Below are 25,273 nucleotides of genomic sequence, written 5' to 3' on the forward strand. Positions count from 1 at the left end.
ATGGATGAGTCGAGCTGCAAGGGATGTTTCCATGCTGTATGAGTCTTTTACTCCAGATTCCAGCATCTGCAGTCTCTTGTTACTCCTATCTATAACTTCCCTTTCCAAATTCTGTGATGACCATATCTTGAAGTAAGCTCCTGTTGCAATGAAATATAACCACACTTGAGAAAAAGTTTTTGGCTAAACATGCTGAATTGATAATTGCCAAACCAGCAAAGCACTAAGATTTCCTTTGTATTACTTCCTCAAATGGATGTATTAAGCAAGGGTGAGAAGGCGGGAGCCAAATGTATTTGAAAAATAAGATTTAAAATAGAAGAAAATAATTCTGAAAGGTAACAATGATCTTTATTAAAACACCTTGTAAAAGAATACACAACAGCTGTTACATTTTGTAGTTTTTGTTGGAAACCTCCATTCTACATTAGTTACACCAGCAATGAACAGAGCTGTGCAATGCCCAGAGATTCAGAAAAATGGTTTCTGGTAAAATTACGTCTGGAAATCTGGTAGCTGCACAAGTTCCGCCAGGTCTGTTCGATAAAGTTGAAGGTGAAAAAGTATAAAAGCACAAATCTGTAGAGAAATCTATTCAATAACTACTCATTTATTAGCACTGAAGACAACACAACTAATATAGAGTTTAAGAGTTATATATTGTACCAGGAGCTTTGCTGAAGGATTAAAACTTTTAGATTAACGTAGCATGAATGATCCTTGTTATGGTGCTACGGACAGCACTCCGTCTGCACGGTTCATAGTCACCATGAGCTTCAAACATATGCAGCCCCAATCGTCTCCTTTCTACAGACACCTCAGGCATTTTCAATCGCATGCTGTGCAGGTTATGCAAATGGCAGTCATTTTATCCTGGACCTACTAACATCATCATAAACACCTTACAAAAGTAGAAGAAAATGGTACAAAATACATAATTTTCAATTCAGTTTGATGAGTTTCAACGTTGTCTAACTCTGAAAACGCCGAAGTATCAGCATGGAGTAGTCCATGATTTAATTTTCTTTCTTTTCAAGCTCCTCTTCTTTCTTATCTGAAAGAAATGGCATACCGCCAATTAAATTGCATTCTAAAGAAACAGGCAGGAAAATAACATTCCCAGACAATGTTGAAGATATAAAATTCAGTACAGTATTGTTTTCAAGGTCTCTGTTTTGCCAAGAGCTAACTGATTTTGGTCCTTTGGAAGTAGAAATGCTTTGTAATATTACCAGAAATCTCATATTTCAATCTTCTTGCTTTCTGGCTTCATGAGAAAATGAGCAATTATATTTTGATTTATCACTTCCCTGTCTTTCACCATAAAAGGTGCACTGTCCCACGGGACATGATCAGCTTTAAAATATATAATTGGTTGGATTATGAACGTTATAGAAGTTTGGACTTTGATCCTGTAAGTAAAAATTCAGGTCATATGACAATAAAACACTCAACTCTATTGAGAAGTCCATTTCTGTGATGCATATTTCTATGATTCTATTTTATTTCCTGCAACTAATCTTGGACTTCTGCTCCAGAAATACAGGCATTTGGGATGAAAGTTGGTGAAACAGAAGTAGATAAAAAGAAGGAAACTAGGTGGATAGAGAAAAATAGCTCCAGGGAGAAGATCTTCAAGTTTAGCAATGGTAAAGGAGAGGGAAGTGAGAGAGAAAAAAATTGTTGCAAAGGTTTAATGTGAGAAACCTGAAGGGAAAAAAAAATCAAACTCGTTATTACACATTGGAAGCCATAACTTAAAAAATTAAGGCAGCCTCTAGATTATATTAGGTATCTGATGCAATGGGGACGTCATAACCTTACTAGTAGAAATAAGGAGCTGTGGTTTCCAAAAAAGGACACAAAGTGCTGGAGTAATTCAGTCAGTCAGGCAGCATCTCTGGAGAACATGCAGGAGGTGACAGAAATGTCGGAGGATGATGTGTTGAACATGGAGGCTGGTGGAGCGAAAGATGAGGATCAGAGGAACTCTATCCTGGTTCTATCTGGGGGAGGGGGAGCAAGAACAAAACTGCGGGACACAGAGGAGCCACGGCTGAGGGATCCATCTATGACAGCAGGATGGAAACTATGTTTACTAAAGAAAGAGGACACCTCGGATCTCCTGGAATGGAAAGCTTCATCTTAGAGCTGATGTGGCGGAGTCGGAGAAATTGTGAGTGGGGGATAGTGAATTTGTCAGAGGCATAGTTAGAGGAAGTGTAGTCTGGATACCTGTGTGAGTTGGTATGTTTGTAATAGATGTCAATCGATTGTCTGTCAACTGTGAGAACAGTGAGACCAAGAAAGGGGGAAAGGTGTCAGATTGAGAGTCCAAGTGAATTTGTGGACAAAAGTGAAAAGAATTACTGTTGATTTGGGCCAATGCTAAAAAAGGTTTGTATTTTACTGCTGTCAAATAGGGATCTTCTTTGAAATACTATGCAGAATATCACAACATACTGCAATTGGTATTTAAAATGTGTCACCTTTGTACAAATAACAGATAATTGGTTATTAATAATCAGAGTTTTGTCCGAGCCAGGTTTAATCGCCTGATGGCTGTGGGGACCTTCAATTAAGCCAGGAAAACCCACCAACCCCAGTCTATACAATGTAAGAAGAACCCTTAAAAACATGCCTTCTTGACTCCACATCCCATCCTTCTGACTCCATGATCTAGAGGCATTCATACAAACAACCATACAGTGGAATAAGTATATACAGTATTATAAATAATACAGTACTTCTTTAATCATGGTGCTGGTTGGTGTTAACTCCATCTCTGAATGCTTTAATTGAAATATTCTGCTTATGAATTTTTGTGTGAATCATGCCCCATTACTTTTCAGCAGATCCAATGAACATAGTATCCCACAAGGCTGTAGCTCAGATATTATATTCCCAAATATTAACCGCACCTTTAGTCACCATGACCTTCTCCGTGATCTTGATTGTGCCTTCAATCTGTGCCTCTCCAAGGATATTGCTGGCATGACATTGATAAACACCTTCATCTTCCTTTGTCAGTGGATTTATCTAAATTATAGGGAGAAATTTAGAAATAAAAGTATTTAAGTTACAAATATAATATGTGGAATCAACAATGGATGGATATAAAACTGTAAACATGCAGGGACTTCTCAATGGGTCACAGTCAATTCATCATGAGCACCGTGTATAGTCTACACATGAATGAAACCATTGTTAGCCATGACATTTATTAGCAGAAATACTGGATATTATTTTTCATTAAAAATAGTACTACTAATATTAACAAAGAAAACAAGTTTAAAGATAAACCGAAAGGCTGGATCTCACATACAGTTATTTTACCAAATAAATTATACCTTAAATGGCCTATTTTGATAAATGCATCAGATGCCTCCTTTTCTGATTAAATGTTAATGTATGGAAGATAAATTTCCCCAGTTTGAAGAGATCTAGCCAATATTGAAGCAGGACAGGAAAGCTAGGATTTGAGTATGCACTTTACTTTCCCTTGGATTCCCTAATCCTTCATTTGATAACTTTAAAATCATTCAATTTCTAAACAATCTGCATAAAATACGAGATAAAAAGCGGGACTTTCTCTCAGAGAAAAAGATTAATGCAGTCCTCCAAGGCTGCAGGAACAGTACAACTGGTAGTGTGCTCCAGTCCATGCCTCTATTGATTTGTCTTCCTCTTGAGAATACTGTTGTATCCTGTAGCGATGTTACAATACCTACCTTCAGCGGCACTGCAGATCTGCCACTGGCCATGTGTGCGACTTTGGCGCCTTGGAGGGGGGGGGGTTTGTACTGTCTGTCGGAGGCTGATTTCCTCATGCTGCTAGCTGATGAAGAAAAATCAATCGGGCTTCCGTTCCCGGTATATTTTTTTTTAAATTCGCTGGATAATTTAATAATTGGACTGAAGTAAAATGCGACTTCGAACGCTCTCAACGCCTACAACGTGACGGATCGCAAGAATGGGACAAAACAATGGGTAAGTTGTTTATTTTACATATAATCTTGCTTCTTGGGATGGCTTTAATCTAATTTTACGTTGCGAAAATGTTATTTGGGCCCCATACGAACCAGCAGTGTTTTTCCTGCCGATATGGAGTTCAAATTCACCGCAAATGCAACGTTCCAATTGATCGCGTTCCAGAAAAACCCACTCGCAAGATGATTTAAATCCTCTTTTTTTTTTGGACAATGTCATAAGCCGTCTAAATTGTCTATATTTTGTGTTATTCTCTCCATGATCATTATTTTTAAACTAAATATTCACAACAGTTTGAGTCACATGTATTGTGCAAAAAACAATAATTTTTATTATATTTTGAGTGGATGTGTCTGGATTAATTTATGGGAATTAAACATTAAATTCCTTCCATCTGGCATATAAATTCATGACATTGAGATTTAAAAATCATGTTATATTGTGAATTCTTGTGTGAATGGGATTAGTTTGTTATTTGGATACTTAGGCTATTTAAAAAAAAAAATCCTTTTCTTAAGAAATGGAATCTACAGGACATTGTTAATGGGAAAGTAGTGGGCAGAAAGTCATGTCATGCATGGTTTGAAGAGCAAAAACTTGTAGTTTACAATGCCAAAATTGAAAAGTTGAGGAAAAACATGGTGTACATTGGTTGCTTATTGGTTACAATCTGAGGAGTATGATGATGCTACTGATTATGATATGCCAATGTACCAGCTAGCAACTGACCTTCTCCATAAAGACTTGGTCTATTAAAGTTCTGATCTTGAGAATATCAAATTTTTGAATTTTCAAGGCAGCCTGGGTGTTTATTACTATTTTCGTCACAATGGTCAATTTTGTAATCAGCTACAATTAGGTGATTAACTAATTATATGCTTTAATTTCAGATCCTCCAAGTAAGATGTTTTATATTTGTTTCAGAATGCTTCAATCTATAATAACTGAACATTTCATTCAGTTCTCTTAATTTTTAAGAAAGTTATGGGCTTTTGACTGTCCTCGATCACAGCTTTTGTGTTAAGTCAATGGAAAAGCAATAGGGAACAAGATGCTAATTTCCAAGTATGAAAATGGCCATAACGTTTTTAATACTGAAGATATGAAAGTGAATTAGGTGTCAAATTAAACTTCTTTTTATGCTTTATCTGGTGGGATAAATTGCAGACTTGATGTTTAAAATCTCAAAATTTTGTAACATTGCTATATCATGTGGGGAATTCTGCCATGCATTAGTGCCTGATGCACTTTCTCGTGTTCTACAATAACCTGTTTGTGGGGAAAAAAAGCATTAGTTACAATTGCCTGTGTGTGTGTGAGTGAGTGTGTGAGTGTGTGTGTGCCTGTGTGTGTGTGTGTGAGTGTGTGCCCCACTGTGGCATCTAATCTCTACAAACTCATGACTTACCAGAACCCATCCAGTGCTTTCGTATTTGGATGGTCCACCACGAACCTGAACTGCAACATTCACCCGATCTCCAGGCAACTCTTCCAAAAGCTTTACTCCCTTGGGTGACTCTGTGACCTGCTCACAGCCAAGGTGTAAATATTAACTGGATGAACATTAACTGAATTGGTAAGAAGCAATAAACAATATAATAAATACTAATATTATACAGACCAATATAATGGTGAAGTACAGTAATAACCCAACAGAAGGCTGTACACCAGTCAATACAGTATATACAGTATGGCAACAGTTCACACTAGGCAATGCATCTCAGATTAAAATAAGAATTAAATTATAATTTACAACTAACAGCAGGTATTTATTTTGGATCTGGTTACAGGAAAGGCATTGTCACTGCCAACAATTATCTTCTTGCCTATACTTTGAGTTTGACTATCATGATGCAATAACTAATGAGAATAACAATCTATTAGAGAATCAAGGACTATTCCTTCTCTTTGATTCTCCGAAGACTTTAGTCCTTGATTCCCCAATATACTGGGAACTATTCCCTGATATGACTGTTTCCTGCTTGTGGAAAAGGCTGCATGGCCTATTCTCTTTGCTTCCCCTTGTTAATTCCCTGTATTCATTGTTATATCTATCATTATCGTATATTGTTTACTCTATGAACTTCATGAGAGCGTGGAATCTCATTGCACCTTGGTGTATATGAAATAAATATTCTGAATCTGCCTCTTATGAACTTTTGACATACAATGTACTGCAGATAGTGTACACTTTTACTATACCCATGTTCATAAGTTATAGGAGCAGAAGTAGGTAATTTGGCCCATCAAGTCTACTCTGCCATTCAATCATGGCTGATCTATCTTTCCTCTCAAGGCCTTCTCCCCATACTCCCGGATACCCTTGAGGATTAAGACTAAAGGTAAAGAATTTACTTGAGGATAAAGATAAATTGTGGGGTGGTTTTTGTTTTATAAATACCATGTTTGGCATACAATATGCACCCGCACATGCGCAGAATGAATCATGCCAGGTCCCATATCAGAAGAGTTTGATAGGATCAGTGCTATCAAATTGGAGTTCAGCAATGCAGCTACTGGTATGCGTATGACATTAAAACAGATGAAACATCCTGCTTCAGGGAAGAAACCCTTTCCTCCTCACCACTATCTGTGCTCTTTAAAGAGATCACCATTACTTACTATTTAGTTGCTGAATGTTTAGTTTAGTTTAGAGAGAAAGTGTGGAAACTGAGTCTCACTGAGACCACGCCAACCCTTGATATCCCATTAACATGAATTCACTATGATCCTACTTTCTCTTCCACCTCCTACCTACTAGGGGGCAATTTACAGAGGCCAATTAACTTACAAACCCGCTTGTCTTTGGGATGTGGGAAGAAACTGGAGCATGTGGAAGAAACCCACTTGGTCACAGGGAGAATGTGCAAATTCCACACACAGACAGCACTTGAGGTCGGGATCGAACCCGGGTCTCCAGCACCATGAAGCATCAACTCTAGCAGCAACTCTACGTTTCGCCGAACACCTCCGCTCAGTCCGCAATAACCTACCTGAACTCCCGGTGGCTCAGCACTTCAACTCCCCCTCCCATTCCCAATCCGACCTCTCTGTCCTGGGTCTCCTCCATTGCCAGAGTGAGCAACACTGGAAATTGGAGGAACAGCATCTCGTATTCCGCCTGGGTTGCTTGCGTCTGGATGGCATGAACATTGAATTCTCCCAATTTTGCTAGCCCTTGCTGTCTCCTCCCCTTCCTTAACCCTCGAGCTGTCTCCTCCATCTCCCAGCCCTCGGGCTCCTCCTCCTCCCTTTTTCCTTCCTTCTCCCCCCCACCCCCCATCAGTCTGAAGAAGGGTTTCGGCCCGAAACGTCACCTATTTCCTTCGCTCCATAGATGCTGCTGCAGCCGCTGAGTTTCTCCAGCATTTTTGTGTACCTTCGATCTTCCAGCATCTGCAGTTCCTTCTTGAACACAACTCTACCAGCTGCTTTGCTGTACTGCCCTGTTGTCTACTGTTGTCAACTGAATGTTTCTCTGTGACTTCTAGTGTGAATTGATTGCTTCTGGATCTCATAGACTTGCCATTATACAGAACGGGGTGCTCATGGAGTGTGCTTTGACATCAAAATGTTCCTATCTATGTCAGTTCTCTTTAATCAGAAGGTAAGTAGAATCCAGATTTTACTGTCATGTTGATAATTTAGGTTTTATAAAATAGAAAATATAAAACAGTTTATATGGGTCTAAAAAGTTCTACGGAATTTTTTTAGCTGCGTAACAATTCTGAAAATTGTTAACTTTGTGAACTATCATTATTGTTTGCTTTCTTCAAATGACCAAACCTCCCTAAGAAACTGAGCAGTCACCGTGCAGTTGGCTAGAGTCCTACCTTCCTCCAGGTGATAATGGGAGTTGGAACAGCTTTCACTTCGCAGACCAAGTACACTTGGGCACCAGTCACGTTCAGGACTGACTTCGGGGAGAGGATGATTACGGGAGCTGGGAGAGAGCAAAATAGAGACATTTATTTTTCAGAAACAAAAGCAGAATAATTGGTTTCTATGTACAAATTTTCTGTGGAATCCACCAGATCTAATTGCCCCATGAGGAAGGCAAGTATTGCGTGCAGACACTGTGATTGTAATTACTGTCCCTTCCATCTTGTATTTTCCTCGATGACTGGATTGCAATTGATAAATTGTATATGCATCAAGTAAGATCAGCTGTGAATTCCACAAAGCAATGTACCACACTTCAATTAACAACAAAATCATTTAGTTTAGTTTAGAGATACAGCATGGAAACAGGCCCTTTGGTTCACCAAGTCCACGCCAACCAACGATCACCTGTTCACATTAGTTTGATGTTATCCCACTTTCACATCCATTGCCTACACACTAGGTGCAATTTACAGAGGCCAATTATCAGAGGAATCAGAGCACTCGGAAGAAACCCACATGCTCACAGGGAGAACGTGCTAACTCCACACAGACAGCGCCCGAAGTCTGGATCAAACCCAGGTCACTGGTTCGTTGAGGCAGCAGCTCTAACAGCTGCACCGCTGTGTGTTCCTTGATGAAATTCTTATTTTACAAAATGGCAACAGAGAAAAGTGATATATTGCAGACAATATCTAGGAGAATACTTGTTTACTCATGTTTTGTCCTTATAAAGCTGAAATTTGCAGCCAGAACTACAGTAGCAAGCAAAGGGCTTTTTCATGAGTGAATGTATGATTGCCTGACAGAATTGATGGACCTAACCCCTTGCAATGCAAGTACAGCACCTGGGGAATTGGGGAGGCCTATATTATGCCGGGAAACAGGGTCACCAGGGAAGCCTTCAGGTAAGACTGAAGCATCAGGGAATGCCACCTCCCCTACCAAGATTACTATATTGCAGTTGGCCAATGTACAGTCACTGGAGAACAAGAGTGAGGCATGATGGAGTTTCACCGAGACATGGCTCACCCCCATCTTTCTGTATGTGGCATTCCAGCCCAAAGGTTTCTCCATCCACCGTATGGACTGGACGACAACATCAGGAAAAGGAAGAGATGTCAGCATCTGCTTTGAGCTACACTCGCCATGTGCTCGGACATGGTCTTGTTCCATTCCTGCTCTCTGATCTGACAGGGGCAGCTGGGAGACCACGTGCCAAATTTCATTGGTGTGTCAGCAGTGGAGAGAGATTGTAGCTTCCAATACCTGGGTGTTAACATCTCAGAAGACAAGTCCTGGCTGACATCTGTCATGAAGCATCCCCACTGTCCAGTCCATACCTCTTCTCACTGCTGCCATCAGCCAGGAAGTAGAGAGGCCTGAAATCTCGCCCTACCAGGTTCAGCAACACCTTCTTTCCTACAATCATAAGATTTTTTGACCAACCTGCAAAAGCTTAATTCTACCTCAGTAACGGAACATTATGGACAACCTCCTGAATAACCATCAACTTGTTTCTGTTTATGAACTTCCATCTTGTTTCACTGTTTTTTTTCCTTTTCACTGTCTTGTGTAATTTGTATAAAATGTATGTATAGCCTTTGTTTTTTGCGTTGGCTGAGTGTATGCGCCTGTGATAATTTAGAAATGATCTGTACCTCACCCTATGTGTACATATGACAATAATCCAAGAAAATATACCAAGCATAGAAGCAGTGATTGGTTGCTGAAGCTCCCAGCCCACCCAGGCCCACTGGATTTCATGCTTGCTGACCATTTAAACTCCTCTTTCCATTCCTTCCACACTGACCTTTCTGTCCTGGCCCCTCTCTTCCATTGCCAGAGTGAGGCCACAAGAAAAAAAGCATATTCCGCTTGAGTAGTTTACAACCCAATGGTATGAACACTCAATTCCCCACCTGGATACAACACAATCTCTCTCCTTCCCTTCCCCTTCCATCTAAATCATTTTCTCTCGATGCAATTCACAGTTCTTCTATCTTTTCAAACACATTTTGTCTTTTTATCTCTAGCCTTTGTCCAGCCATCGGCCCCCTCACCTGTAACCACCTATCACTCACTAGGATTTGTTTTGCCCCTCCTCACTTGCAGCATTCACCCCCACCCCATCACAATCAGTCTGAAGACGGGACCCTATCGAAAACATCACCTACTCACATTCTCCAGAGATGCTGTCTCACCCACTGAGTTACTCCAGCACTTTTTTGTAAACCAGCATCTGCAGTTTTATTTCTCCAATACTCAACTTGACTTAACCCTTTATGCAAGTAAATGGTCAGTCAACTTGTATATGCAGATGCGTATTGTTTGATTAGATGCATTCACATCATCATTAGTTGACGCAATATACCTTATTAAAGAATTAGATTTATTTTCTTTAATGTGTTGTTTGTGTGTTGCTCATGTTTGGATCCTTATTCCTGAAGCAACTTTTAGCTTGGGTGAATTGAGGCAGAAACCCATAATCACCAAGGAATAGCCCTGCATCGTGGCTGTGAACTGCAACTTTAAAAACATAACCAGTTTTTATAAATAGCAATTTAATGTGTTACTAGACCAAGTGCAGACCCATTGGGTCTGTTCCCCCAACGTGCGGTTTTGGGGAGGGGGGGGGGGGCAGCATGCGGCGTCACACACACTAACCACCCCCACACACATACTAACTCCCCCCTTGATATCATATTAATGTTATTAATTTGCTCCTTTTACCCCAAAACCGCCCCATCTACTGACGCATATGTGGTACGTCTAGAAGGGGGGGGGGGGGGGGTAGAGAGTGAGGGCAAAGAGAGAAAGGGCAGAGACAGAGAGAGAGGGACAAAGAGAGAGAGAGGGAGAGCGGCGGGGAGGGGAGGGGGAGGGGGGGAAGATAGGGGAGGAGGGGAGAGAGAGAGGGGAGGAGAGAGAGAGGGGGGGGGACAGAGAGAGAGAGGGAGAGGGAGGGAGAGAGAGGGGAGGAGAGAGAGGGGGGAGGAGAGAGAGAGGGGAGGAGAGAGAGAGCGGGGGAGAGAGGGGTAGAGAGAGGGGGGGGAGAGAGAGGGGGATGAGGGGAGAGGTGAGGGAAGGGAGGGGGAGGGTGAGGGAGGAGAGGGCTGGAGGGAAGGGGGTAGGGGAGGGTGTTTAGGGGAGGGAGTGGTGGGAGGGGGTGGAGGGGAGGAGGGGGGAGAGAAAAGGAGGGGGAGAGAGAGAGGGGGAGAGAGAGAAAGGGGAGAGAGAGAGAGGGGAGAGAGAGAGAGAGAGGGAGGGAGAGAGAGAGGAGAGGGAGGGAGAGAGAGGGGGGGAGAGAGGGGGGGGAGAGGGGGGGAGAGAGGGAGGGGGAGAGAGAGAGAGGGGGGGAGAGAGAGGGGGAGAGAGAGGATGGAGAGAGAGAAAGGTGGGGGAGAGAGAGAGAGAGGAGGGGAGAGAGAGGGGGGGAATTTCAACAATTTCAGACAAATTGTTGAAATTCTCAGTTCAGATTCTGTTTTGCTTTGCTTATTTTATTTATTTATTTTATTTTTATTATTATTAATTTTTTCTTTTTTTTTCTTTAGTTTAGGGGGGTTTTGTTTTTTCCTTTTTTTCCTTTTCTTTTTGTCTTTTTATTTATTATTTTTTTTACATTTATAAGTTTTCTTTTAAAGATTTAACTATATTTACATAGAGACCGGGAGGTCTATATTCAACGTGTATTTTGACACTGGTCTCATATTAGGTTATACCAGTTATAAATGTAATCCTGATCCCTATGTATCAATATCACTGTTATGTTTATCATTATTCTTTTTACTTTGTTTTTTATGTTTTATTTTTGTTTTTTTTGGAAAAAAAGCAATAAAAGATTTAAAAAGAAAGAATGAAAGGGGGGGGGGAGAGAGGGGAGTGGGAAGGGGAGAGAGAGAGAGAGGGGAGGGGGGGGGTCCGCAAAGGACCGGCAGTGCGTTCGGTTTGCAGCGAGAGGGAGAGAGGGGGCGTGACTTCACTCGCTGCACCGGGGGCAGTTTTCCAAGAGGGAGTAATGGCCGTGAGGGCCACCTTCTCATCGCGTGCCCCGCGCGACGATAACTGCCTCCGCCGCCGCCATGTTGTACCATCGGGCGGGGGAGATGGAGAGGATTCAGACACAAGCCGGTGGCCTCCGGTGACCGGCTGTGACCTCTGGTGACCTCCCGATCTGCAGAACGGTTGTTCTTTCTGTGCATTTTGGGGGGGGGAGGGGAGAGGGGGGGGGAGGGGAGAGTGGTAACGTACCTCGTGGAAAACTGCGCATGTGCATTGACTTTAATCCAGAGCGGCGGGGGGGGGTGCCACGAGCAAGCTGGGCCACGTGCAAGGGCATTGTGAGGTCAGCAGCTGGGCAACCGTTATATATTTAAAAAATGGCAGTTTGGTGATAGATTTTAGTAAATATCTCGGGAAATAATTGACCAAATTTATAGAGGAATGGATTTTTGAAATCATAAGGAAAATTTCTACCAAGAGATGTAAAAATGTCACTGTTATTGTAACGTCAGCAGCTGGGCAGCGGTCAGATTAAAAAAAAAAAAGTCAGATTGGTCAACAATTTTAATAAAAAAGTCGGGAAAATAACGTGCCAAATGTACAGAGGACATCACAAGGAAAATCTCTACTGAAATATGTAAAAATTTCCCCGTTTCGGCATCTGGTTTTCGAGGAGATACGTTTCAAAGGCAAAATGACACACACACACATACACACACACACACACACACACACACACACACACACACACACACACACACACACACACACACACACACACACACACACACACACACACACACACACAGTTTTAAAATTATAATGATAGATGGGTAGCCAGTGCTATCACAATGGAGATGTTGACAACCCTTTTTTGTTGAGTGGGGTGGTTTAAAGTCAACTTTGCACTGCTAAGGGAAAGTAGAAGGATCAGAACAAACTTAGTAATGCATGTTTCATCAGGGTAACTAAACAATTCTGTAATAAGAGATGAGATTGTCAAATAACAGGTACGGTAACTTCATGGTTAAGCAAATGGTCTGGTAACCAGAGTTCTCGGCTCCAATCCCTTCACTGCCGCTGGGAAATTTAAATTCAAGTATTTGTTTTAAGCGGTCCCAGTGGAGTAGCCATGACACTATTACAATGTTGTTAAAACTGTTTAATTAATTGATGAAAATCTGTCATTTCTACCCATATATAACTACATATTATAGACTTTAGAGATCCTCCCTTCAGTGCAGTTAAGGATGGACAGCAAATGTTGATACTGCCAGTGAATTAATAAAAATAGGTGGTGTGTCTAATGATCACCAACAAAACATCCATGTAGTCACAACAAGCCAATACTATGAACAGACCTCCTACATAATGTGGCGTTGTCTCTTAGGATAAGACTGTTTCGATCACAAACAATGCACAGTGTTGGAAATGGGACAACCTTTGCTTGCAGCTGTTTCCACAAATACAGTTTTAGCTTTTGGGAGGAGTGCAGCGGAAACAGGCTTGTGCTGTGTGTTAAAACAGATGAGAGCTACAGGGAGGATCGTTCTCCAGGGCTTCAGAGTCAATGGGCATAGGGCCAAGAGCAGGGCTCCCTCTGCTGGGAATTCTCTGCACTTGATCTGTCCAAGACCCAGCTCAAGATCCTGCCTTCAAATTAACTTGTTCTATCCCTGACACCTCTCTCCCCTTTATTGATCTCTCTGTATTCATCGCAAGAGACAGACTATCGACTGACGTCGACTACAAGCCTACCAGCTCTTACAGCTACTTTGACCACACTTCCTCCCACCCTGTTTTGTGCAAGGATGCCATCACTTGTTCTCAATATCTCTGTCTCTATTGCATCTGCTCCCAAAATGCTTTATGTTCAGGTACATCCAAGATGTTATTTTTCTTCAGAAAAGTGTCACCCCCCCCTGCTGATGTGGGCGTAGCCTTCACCAGTGCTTCCTCTGTGTCCTGTAGTTCTGCATGTGCTCCCATCAAATTTGCTTTTTACACCAAAGGGATAAACCTTAGACTAGGTGACCATTTTGCTGTCAAGGCCTGCTGGAACTCCCGGTTGCGACCATTTTCACCCGCTCCCATTCCCATACCATCCTTTTTGTCCTTAGCCTCCTCCATTGTGAGAGTGAGACCACATTAAAACTGGAAGAACAGCACCTCATATTCCACTTTGTAGCATCCACTTACAGTTTGAACATTGAATTCTCTAATTTCAAGTTACGCTCCTCCCTTTCCTCTGCCTCAGCCCCCCTCTTCCAGTGCGCACACATTTCTCCCACCATCCTAGTAACCGTGTTTCTTTCTCCTGCTCTGTGCACTCATCTCCCATCCCTGAGTCGAAACACGCGGGACCTGGAGTCAGCACTCATCTCTGCAACTGGAACATTGACTTCCTGTTCAGCACACCTCAATCGGTGAGGATAGGGGACAAATCATCCTCTACGATAATCCTCAACACTGGTGCTCTGCAAGGATGTGTTCTCAGTCCTCTTCTTTACTCCTTGTACACCCACGACTGTGCAGCCATGTATAAATCTAATTCAATTTACAAATTCGCAGACGACACCACCATTGTGGGCTGGATATCAAATAATGATGAGACGGAGTACAGGAAGGAGATTCAGAATCTCGTGTCCTGATGTCGAGACAACAACTCTTCTCTCAATGCCAGCAAGACAAAGGAGATGGTGATCTACTTCAGGAAGACAAGCGGTACACATATCCCGGTTTGCATTAACGGCGTCAAAGTAGAGATGGTTGAAAGCCTCAAATTCCTAGGAGTAAATATCACCATATGGGTACTCCTGGCCAACCCGTATTGAAGCAACGCCCAAGAAAGCACACCAACGCCTCTACTTCCTGAGAAGGTTTAGGAAGTTCAGCATGTCCCCAAATACTCTCATTAACTTTTGCAGATGCACCGTAGAAAACATTTTATCGGGATGCATCACAGTTTGGTTTGGGAACAGCTCCATCCAAGACTGCAAGAAATTGCAGAGAATTATGGACGCAGCCCAGACCATCACACAAACCAACCTCCCTTCCATTGACTCCATTTATACCTCACGCTGCCTCAACAAGGCCAGCAGCGTAATCAAGGCCGAGTCACACCCTGGCCACTCCATCTTCTCCCCTCTCCCATTGAGGAAAAGGTATAAAAGTGTGAAAACGCACACCTCCCCCTCTGGTTTTTCACTCTTCTCCCTATCCTGCAATATTTTGTCTCCTTTTCACCTCTAGTCTTTATCACTTACTTCACCCATCTGTCCATCCTTCCGCCTCTCCTGTATCCACCTATTACTTACCAGGCTTTGCCCCATCCGCATCGCTCTTTTTTAGCTTTCTCCCCTCTGCTCTGTCAGTCTGAAGAAGGGTCTCGACCCCAATCATTATCTGTCCATTCCCGCCACAGATGCTGCTTCACTCACTGAGTTCCTTTTGTTTTCTTCATCATGATTCCAGCATCTGCAGTGTCTTGTGTCTCCAGCTCACTTTATTGTGCTGGTTCCACTATGTATTTGCCACGCTCTGCAATGTTGATGGTTGTGCGGCACGGTGGCACATGGGTAGAATTGCTGCTTTACAGCGACATAGATCTGGGTTCGATCCTGACTAAGGGTGCTGCCTGTACAAAGTTTGGAAGTTCTCCCTGTGACTGAGTGGGTGTTTAGTCCGGGTGCTCCAATTTTCTCCCACACTCCAACGACATACAGGTTTGTAGGTTAATTGGCTTCGGGTAAAAATTGTAAATTGTCTTTAGTGTGTCGAATAATGCTGGTGTTTGGGGATCGCTGGTCAGCGCGGTCTATATTTGCCGAATGGCCAGTTTTCACACTGTATCTCTAAACTAAACTAAACTAAACTATACTTAACAAGACCAATACAATCTAGGGGTGAACTCGAACAGAAGCTAAATAATTCCACTTCCATCAGCAAAAAAAAAACCCTAGGCTCCGGAAACTCCAAAATTGCACAGTCAAGCAAATGTAGCTATTCACTGTGGAAAGCTGGAAGTTAGGACCAAGTTAAAAGGGCTTTTGATTCAAAATCCCTTAAATTTCTTCTTGCTCAGCATGGAACTGGGTAGAGATGTAGGTGGTAGAATTTACAATCTCATAAAGCGATGACTAACGAGATCTTTATAAAAACTGTCTATTGAATGCCTCTGCAGGAGCCTCTATTATTGAGTACATAGTCAATCATTCTTCTTATTAACGGAGTGACAGAGCCATTGGAAAATAAGCCCCTGAACTTTTGCCAAATATCCTCTTATTATGAGAGAATTGGAGATCTGCAGGGAATCTGGATTCCCGTAGATCGCTGAGAGATTTGGTGATGACAGCTGTTACATTTCACATTGATCCACGCATCCCCATCTGCTAAGAATGTTCCGTCGCTAAATTTATGAAGAGGGTAACATCCAAAGTAATGTTCTTGTCGGATGTGTAGAAGGGCTGAAACAACTTTTACATCCAAACTATTTCCTGAAACAATTGCCAAATAAGTGCAGCAACACAGATGCATAACTAGCTAGAATGTGGAAACAAGTACGTACAGAGTCTAGGAAAGGTCCCGACCCAGGCTCGGTGGCCAAAGTACCTGTTTCTGCACTGTATCTCTAAACTAAACTAAACCTACAGTAAACTAAACTAAACTGATGAATGGTCATCCACTTGAACCATTAACTCTGTTTCTCACTCCATTGATGCTGCTGGACCCGTGGTGTATTTCTATTCAACGTATTTGAAATTTCTAGCAACTACAGCAGTTTATGTTATTTTTCTAAGGTACACAAAAATGCTGGAGAAACTCAACTCATCTATGGAGCGAAGGAAATAGGCAAAGTTTCGGGCCGAAACCCTTCTTCAGACCGTTTCGGCCCGAAACGTTGCCTATTTCCTTCGCTCCATAGATGCTGCTGCACCCGCTGAGTTTCTCCAGCATTTTAGTGTACCTTCGATTGTCCAGCATTTGCAGTTCCTTCTTAAACACATATGTTATTTCTCTGTTTGGCATGCAGTTGAGCTCATCCAAAAACCCTCCTGACCGTATAAAGAAACAAGAAACTGCAGATTCTGGTTTATAAAGTAGACACAAAGTGCTGGAATAATTCAGCGGGTCCAGCAGCATCTGTGGAGAACATGGATAGGTGAGATTTCGGATCGGGACCCATCTTCAGACGGGTTTCAGGTCGGGATCCTTCTACACACAGAACGATCCCGACCCAAAATGTCACCTGACCATGTTCTCCAGAGATGCTGCCTGACCTGCTGAATTACACCAGCATTTTGTTTATACTCCTGATCGTATCTTATTCCACCTCTGTCATTGCACCCAATACTCCGATTTGCTGTTTCAAATTATCATTGCATAAACTAATTCCTGGGAATGTGAAGATCGCAACACCAGTGGTATAATAAATATCCACGGTAGTCAGCAAACTTTAAGATTCATTAATAAAACAAATTAGGCTTCTCTTTGATATGCCTGATTCTTAAATTAGGCAAAGAATAGTGAAAAGCTTGGATAGAGTGGATGTGGAGAGGATATTTCAATTAGTGGGAGAGTCTAGAACTACAGGCCATAGCCTCAGAATTAAAGAACGTTCTTTTAGTAAGGAGATGAGGAGAAATATCTTTAGTCAGTTTAGAGGGTGGTGAATCTGTGGAATTCTTTGCCACAGAAGGCTGTAGAGGCCAAGTCAGTGGATATGTTAAAGACAGAGAGATAGATTCTTGATTAGTATAGGTATCAGAGGTTATGGGGAGAAGGCAGGAGAATGGGGTGAGGAGGGAGAGATAGATTAGCCATGATGGAATGGGGGAGTAGACTTGATGGGCCAAATGGTCTAAATCTACTCCTATTCCTTATGACCTTCTAATTCTTGGCCCCAATCCAAAGTCTATCTGCTTTTTTTGCACTAATGCTCCCCCTATTTTTAATGTTGCGCATTGAGAAGCTTAACTTAAAATAATCCACTGCAACCACTGAGCAGGGAGCCAGAGGAACTGGTGCAAGGCAGAGACAGCTGCCATATCGTTTCAACATCACTAATTCAGTACTTGGAGCCTCCTTCCTTGCACATACAGGAAGGGTGCAGTTGATCTGTGTGTTTACTGTAGCAACCAAGTGGCAAGCTACTAGTTTGGGCAATTTACCCACGAAGAGCCGGTCAACATGAGAGCTAGCTTGCTCAGACATGATTATAAAATAGTAGGCATGTGAATATAAAGCATTTAAGACAGTTAGAGTAACAAGACCGGGTGACTTGAACTGAAAGGCTCTAATCTTTTCAATCAATTCCGATAAAAGGAACACTTCTCTGTTAGGAAGGAACTGCAGATGCTGGTTTACACCGAAGATAGACACAAAAAGCTGGAGTAACTCAACAGGCCAGGCAGATGCAGATGGAGAAAAGGAATTTTCGATCCTTTCGATCACTGGAGAAAAGGAATAGGTGATGTTATGAGTCTAAACCTTTCTTTAGGATTGTATGATATTGAAGATATATTGAAGGATATATATTATATTGAAGATTATTCTGCACTATAGAACACATCCTTTAAAAACAGTATTCAGTTTTGTGCTATCCCCTAAATGTTGGGAGCAGGATTTTAGCTCAGTTTAATATGGTCCAATCTATTGGCATTTACTAATGCTTTAGAATGTTGTGATGTTTCATCCTACATCAGTGATATTCTGAATATCTAAAACGTGTAGTGCAACTGATTTCTACAGTTTTCTTCCAGATTGTGGAAACGTGAATCAGTTTCTGAAATCACAAATATGCCTGATTGCAATAGGACTGTAGAATTAAAAGGAGAGCACTATTCAATTGGCAACCAACCATTGTACCCATTTCAGTAAGTGTTCATTGTACACCGTTCAGTGAGAAATCAGTGTGTACAATGCAGACACAAAATACTGGAGTAACTCAGCGGGCCAGGCAGCTTCGGTCTGAGGAACGGTCTCGACCCGAAACGTCACCCATTCCTTCTCTCCAAAAATGCTGCCTGTCCCATGGAGTTACTCCAGCGTTTTATGTCTACCTTCGATTTAAACCAGCATCTGCAGTTTTTTCCTACACAGTGTGTACAATGTATTGAACAAGCAGTGTACAACACTCATGATGGGAAGAACTATGGGTGGAAGCACAGATCTTTTACTCAGGGAAGGGAAATCAAAAACAAGAGGTTTATGTTGAGGTGAGAGGGACAAGGTTTAATACGAACCTGACCCGCAACCTTTTCATTCAGAGCGGTACGTATATAGAAAGAGTTGCGAGAGGAGGTAGTTGACGCAGGTACTAAACAGCGTTTAAAAACACTTTCACACGTACATGGATAAGAAAGTTTTAGAGGGATAAGGACCAAATATAGGCAAATGGGACTAGTTTAGATGGGGATTCTTGGTCGGCTTAGATAAGTTGGGCTGAATGGCCTGTTTCCATGCTGCACTACTCTATGACTTGCTAGCCAACTAATGTAGATTGGTGACAAACCAGTGTTTAACATTCATTGAACAACCAGTGTGCTCTGGTCTACTCCATGCACTCCTGGCCTGCCTTCTATATTTCATTTTCATCAGCAAAAACTACTACTGTCCTACCTTTCTCAAGTAGTGTTCACCCATTAACCTGACCCATATGAGCCCCTGATAAACCAATTATAAATCCTCATTCTTGTTTTCAAATCCGTCCGTGGATTTGCCTTTCCCTCTGCTTGCTACCTTTCCCAGCATGCAACAAAAAAGCTTTTCACTGAGCCTCGGTACACGTGACGCTAAACTAAACTAATCTAAACAGTACGACTCTATGACTCGATGACTATGATCGTGCTTTTGCTTGATTTTTGATACATTCCTTGATGTGACAGTATAAGTACTGTTGAAACTCTTGCTATGAAGCTCCTTGGGATATTTCACTATATTAACGGCCAAACCAAAAGACAAGTTGTGTTGCTGACACCAGTCGACACAGCTCAGTGATCACCAATGGTGGGTAATCAGCTGATATAATTCAGTGAGTAACCAATGAACCAATGTACGTGGGCTGGCCCAGATAATCAGCAGAACGATTTGTACTTTTATAAAAATCCAACCAGATGATTCATGTCCCTTGGGGACATACCTGCCTGCCCCAGCCCATTCTACTCTACACGTGACTCTGTTCTAATCCTTGTGTGGTTAACTCTGAATGGCCATAGGGCTACTTGCTGCCACATCATAATAACAATTTAGAAAAACATTGACCCAACCTCGTTATCCAGGCTTTATGTTGCCATATTTTTTAATTTAACTCAGCGAATGAAGAAAACTAGCAGATTATCTAAAAAGCAAACTGCTGGAGGAACTCGGCATGTCCGGCAGCATCTGTGTAGGGAAATAGACAGATGTTGTTTTGGGTCAGGACCCTTCTTCAAGACTGGAGTAGAGGAGAGATATCTGGGAGAAAAATGTGAGGGGGAGGAGTGGGGCAAGAACTGGCAAGTGATATAGGTGGATGCAGGTAAGGAGTGTTTAATTGGGAGATGAGTCAAGCGGGGGAAAGAAGGATGGAGAAAGCCACAATGGCTGGGGATGATAAGTGGCGAACAACAAGGGCGGCAGATGATGGAATTTGGTTAGAAAGGAAGATGGGGGAGTGAAATGTGGAACCAGAGGGAGAGATGGTGGGTGGATGAGAAAGAATGAATGAATAATGAATGAATAAGTTTATTGGCCAAGTATTCACATACAAGGAATTTGCTTTGGTGCTCCATCCGCAAGTGACATCATGCCATACAGTGACAGTTAGGAATGACACATAAAACATTAAACATCAAAAATAAAACATTATTGATGATTAGGATGGTGATGAGGGGGATGATTAGGGAAGGGATGGGTGAAGGGCAGAAAGAGGAGGGGAAAGAGACTGGAATTTGGGGGGGGGGTGGGGAGGGGAGAAGGGAATGGAAAGTAAAGGATGCCTGAGAGGACCTGGGTAAATCAGGAGAGAAGTAATTTACCTGAAAATTCTGTGACCCTCACACTATCTTTGATCAGACTTTATTGGCTTTACCTTGCACTAAACATTATTCCCTCATCATGTAAATGGCTCGATTGTAATCATGTATTGTTTATACAATGGTTAGCACACAAACAAAAGCTTTTCACTGTACCTCGGTACACATGACAATAAACTAAACTGACATAACACTGAGGACATTGACCGGTTGTTACATGTGATTTTGCAAGCTAGGATATTTAGTGGGTCATCTCTCATCCAGAACTAATCTTTCATCCAATTCACTTGTTTCACTTTATCTGCCAAGTCACCCAACCACTGCTAAATGTGAATCTGTCAGTGAGCACATGCACGGCCAAGAATGAAAAAGTCACGCAAACTAAACTGAATGCACAAAACCTCAGGGATGTGCAACTCTATTTACAGTGAAACAAACAGATGCATTTATTCACCTACAACTCAGTTGTTTTTCTACTAACGAGCAGTGATTTAGAATTCCTCAATAAACTCCTGTTAAACGAGGTGACCTGCAGTACAGCATTACTATAACTACAGGACATTGCTAAACCTCCAACCCGTTACCTTTCCACCTATAATGAGCTGAATGCCTGGGCACATTCAGTTTATTAAGCTGAACACATGAATCATATGCAAAGTCCTGGATTCCACATTACTTTGAAATCCAAGGTAGACAAAACGGTTTTGGCCCGAAACGTTGCCTATTTCCTTTGCTCCATAGATGCTGCCGCACCCGCTGAGTTTCTCCAGCACTTTTGTCTACCTTCGATTTTCCAGCATCTGCAGTTCCTTCTTAAACATTTTAATTACTTTGAAATCCAATCATGTCACACTTTTTTTTGTTTACTTTAGTATAGAGTTACAGTGTGGAAACAGGCCCTTTGGCCCACTGAGTTTGTGCCAAAAAACAATTTACATTGTCCAATGAACCTACAAACCTGCACATCTTTGGAATGTGGAAGGAAACCGGAGCGCCAGTCACAGGGAGAATGTATAAGCTCTGTACAGATAACACCCAGAGTCAGGATTGAACTCAGGACTTTGGCGCTTTCAGGCAGCACCTCAATTTTGTATTGGTGACATTACAGAAAACCAGGAGGATGCACCTTAAAGGAGCTTGCTAGTCCAATTTAGGATTTATCCCTCTCTCAGATGGCAATACTATGAATAGTCATTCCAATTGTCCAGGCATAGAATTCAAACATTTTATCAGCATAGAGCACTGTTTAGCTGGAGTAAGAGTAGGTTATAAATTAAAGAAAGTTTGAAAAGGCTCCTGGAAGTGAATCTTCTGATGGGACTACATGTAGGTGAAAATAATGAAGAGTAAAATAATGTGGTAGCAATTCATATGGAGTAGTTGACGATGTTTCCACTAGTGGGACAGTATAGGACCAGAGGTCATAGCCACAGAATATAAGGACATTCCTTTAGGAAGGAGATGAGGAGGAGGAATTTCTTTAGTCACAGGGTGGTGAATCTGTGGAATTCATTGCCACAGAAGGCTGTGGAAGCTGTCAATGGATATTTTTAAGGCAGAGATAAATTCTTGATTAGTACGGGTGTCAGGGGTTATGGGGTGAAAGCAGGAGAATGGGGTAGAGAAGGAAAGACACGTATATCAGCCATGATTGAATGGCAGAGTAGACTTGATGGGCCGATTGGCCTAATTCTGCTCCTATCACTTATGAATTTATGAAATTGGAAGTACAGGTTTCTGGCATTCTATGGTCTGGCAATCCGTGGTCCAGCCTGTTTTGAAGCTGTACAGTTGCAGAGGAAGTGGTGGAGACAGGTACAATTACAATGTCTGAAAGACATTTGGACAGGTTCATGGATAGGAAAATAGAATTATTCTTTTTACCCCCCCCCATTCCCCCCTCACTCTCTCTGCGACATAAAACCATCACACTTTCCCAGTTCTGGTGAAGGAGTCTTTGACTTGAAATGTTATCTCTGATTCTCATTCTGAGGATTCTGCCCGACTTTTTGAATGTTTCCTGTCTTTTCTGTTTTATCTCAACTGCTAATATCGAACATCTACAGTTAAACAGAGCCAGAGGTGAGTTGCTATCAAAGATTCTCTGCCTCAACATAGGAAGTGCTGTTTCAATCTTCACAATCAATATAGTTTAGTTTAGTTTAGAGATACAGCGCGGAAACAGGCCCCTCGGCCCACCGGGTCCGCGCCGACCAGCGATCCCCGCACATTAACACCATCCTACGCCCACTAGGGACAATTTTTACATTTACCACGCCGGTTCGGGTACAAACTCCGAACAGACAGCACCCGTAGTCAGGATCGAACCTGGGTCTCTGGTGTTGCAAGCGCTGTAAGGCAGCAACTCTACCGCTGCACCACCGTGTAGTGATTAATCAATATAGTATCAATATCAGTGATCAGATGTCTCCTTTTACACATTCTCTTGTGAAAGTAATGGGCTTAATCATTCTTGCTGGCGGCGTGTAGGAGAATTCCAGGCAATGTCTTTAGCAGGTCAGCGTCTTCATAACTTACCTACTTGCCGGGTAGAAGCGCTGAACATGCGAGAGATCAGATGCCAGTCTGAGTCTCGATAAGCTTTGTATTGGCTGCCTCAACTTTAAATGTTTTTCCCTCGCTACTTCATTTCCTAACTTAACCTCATATCCATAATCCAATCTTTATTTCAGATGAATAAATATTTATTAGTTTAGTTTAGTTTAGTTTAGAGATACTGCGTGGTAACAGGCCCTTCGGTCCACCAAGTCCGCACCGACCAGTGATCCCCGCACACATTTACACTGCCCTACACACACTAGGGATATTTTTTTAACATTTATGCCCAGCCAATCTGTATGCAAATCTGTACGTCTTTGGAGTGTGGGAGGAAACTGACGATATTGGAGAAAACCCACACAGGTCATGCTTACAGAACGTACAAACTCCGTACAGAGAAGCACCCATAATCAGGATCGAATCCGGGGGGTCTCTGACGCTGTAAGGCAGTAGCTTCACCGCTGCACCACTGTGCCGCCCTTGAAACATAGAAACATAGAAACACAGAAACAAAGATCTACTCGTTTTAATTTCTAGGTTGGCAGCTCATTGAGGGGTTCAATCACAGCCTACATGAAGACATCGCTACTCCAGGACAAGAGCACAAACTACAAAAACCATCAGAATAGCGTAATTTGTTGCTTATTTGGGGCAGCTTGTTTTCGCAGCAATGTGTGCCGACTCTTCCAATGCAATTGCATAAAGCAAAGCACGAAACAAACTGCAGGAGGGAATCAGCAGGTCAAGCAGCATCTATAGGGTCAAAGGGATAGGCAACATTTGGAGTGGCCAGCCTGCATTGGAATTGATGGTGCACAAGGGAGACAACCAAGATAAAGAGGCCAGAAGGAACGGTAAAAACGGGACTGGCAGGAGACAGGAGGAAACCGGGGAGGGGGGAGATGATGGGCAGATGGAGCCAGGTGGGGGAAGGGAGGCTGGAGTTAGAGACAACGGCTGGGAAGAGGTTGTCAGTGTGGAATCTCATAAGGAGGGAAGCTGAGAAGTGGAACCAGATAAGGGAGGGGAGGGGATAGGAGAACCAGAAGGTGTGTGTGTGGGTGATATGAACCAGGTGGGGAGGGGAATGAAGCTCGTTGAGGATAGGGAGCGAGGTGAAGAGTGGGAGGGGGCTAAACTGGAGAAAAGAAGGAGCATAAGGGGGGGGGAGGGGGGGTGTTACGCAAAACATTGACTATCCTTTTGCCTCCACAGATGCTGCTCAATCCATTTAATTCGTCCAGCACTTTATTTCTTGCTCCGGATTACAGCATCCTTTACTTTAGACTTTAGAGATACAGTGTGGAAACAGGCCGTGTCTGCGCTGACCAGCAATCGCCAATACATTAGTTCTATCCTACACACTAGGGACAATTTACAAAAAAACAATTAACCTACAAACCTGTATGTCTTCGGAGTGTGGGTGGAAACTGGAGCACGCGGTCACAGGGAGAATGTACAAACTCAGTACAGACAACACCCGCAGTCAGGATGGAACATGGGTCTCTGATGCTGTATGGCAGCAACTCTACCACTGTACCACCATTCCACCCCATCCGTAATGAATATGTTAATTGGGCAAGTATTCACATACAAGGAATTTGCCTTGGTGCTCCGCCCGCAAGTGCCAACATGACATACAATAATCTGTTGGGTCTGCATATCTTACTGGGTTGGTTGACATTATAGCTTGGGTAAGTTCTAAATCACAGATGGCCCTGGTAGCCTGAAAATAACCAAATAAAGTTTTGTTGCCCAACCAGATATTAACTAAAATCCACACATTTCTCCGTCTGCCTATAAAAATGGTGGCTGAACATTCC

The 25,273-nt window shown here is 42.5% G+C and overlaps 1 protein-coding gene across 1 annotated transcript in view; it reads right to left on the reverse strand.

Moving 5' to 3' along the window:
• Nucleotides 1-326: 326 nt before the first annotated feature.
• igfbpl1 (insulin like growth factor binding protein like 1) overlaps nucleotides 327-25,273 on the reverse strand; it is a 39,289-nt gene continuing 14,342 nt past the window's right edge. Inside the window, exons 2-5 of the mRNA XM_033021482.1 lie at nucleotides 7,824-7,933; nucleotides 5,399-5,515; nucleotides 2,922-3,039; nucleotides 327-1,054 (exon numbers count right to left, since the gene is read on the reverse strand). Of these exons, the coding sequence (XP_032877373.1) occupies nucleotides 1,017-1,054; nucleotides 2,922-3,039; nucleotides 5,399-5,515; nucleotides 7,824-7,933 (383 nt within the window). The 3' untranslated portion in view covers nucleotides 327-1,016. The remainder of the gene's footprint in view (nucleotides 1,055-2,921; nucleotides 3,040-5,398; nucleotides 5,516-7,823; nucleotides 7,934-25,273) is intronic.

Source organism: Amblyraja radiata, chromosome 1 (assembly GCF_010909765.2).
Source record: "Amblyraja radiata isolate CabotCenter1 chromosome 1, sAmbRad1.1.pri, whole genome shotgun sequence".
NCBI lineage: Eukaryota > Metazoa > Chordata > Chondrichthyes > Rajiformes > Rajidae > Amblyraja > Amblyraja radiata.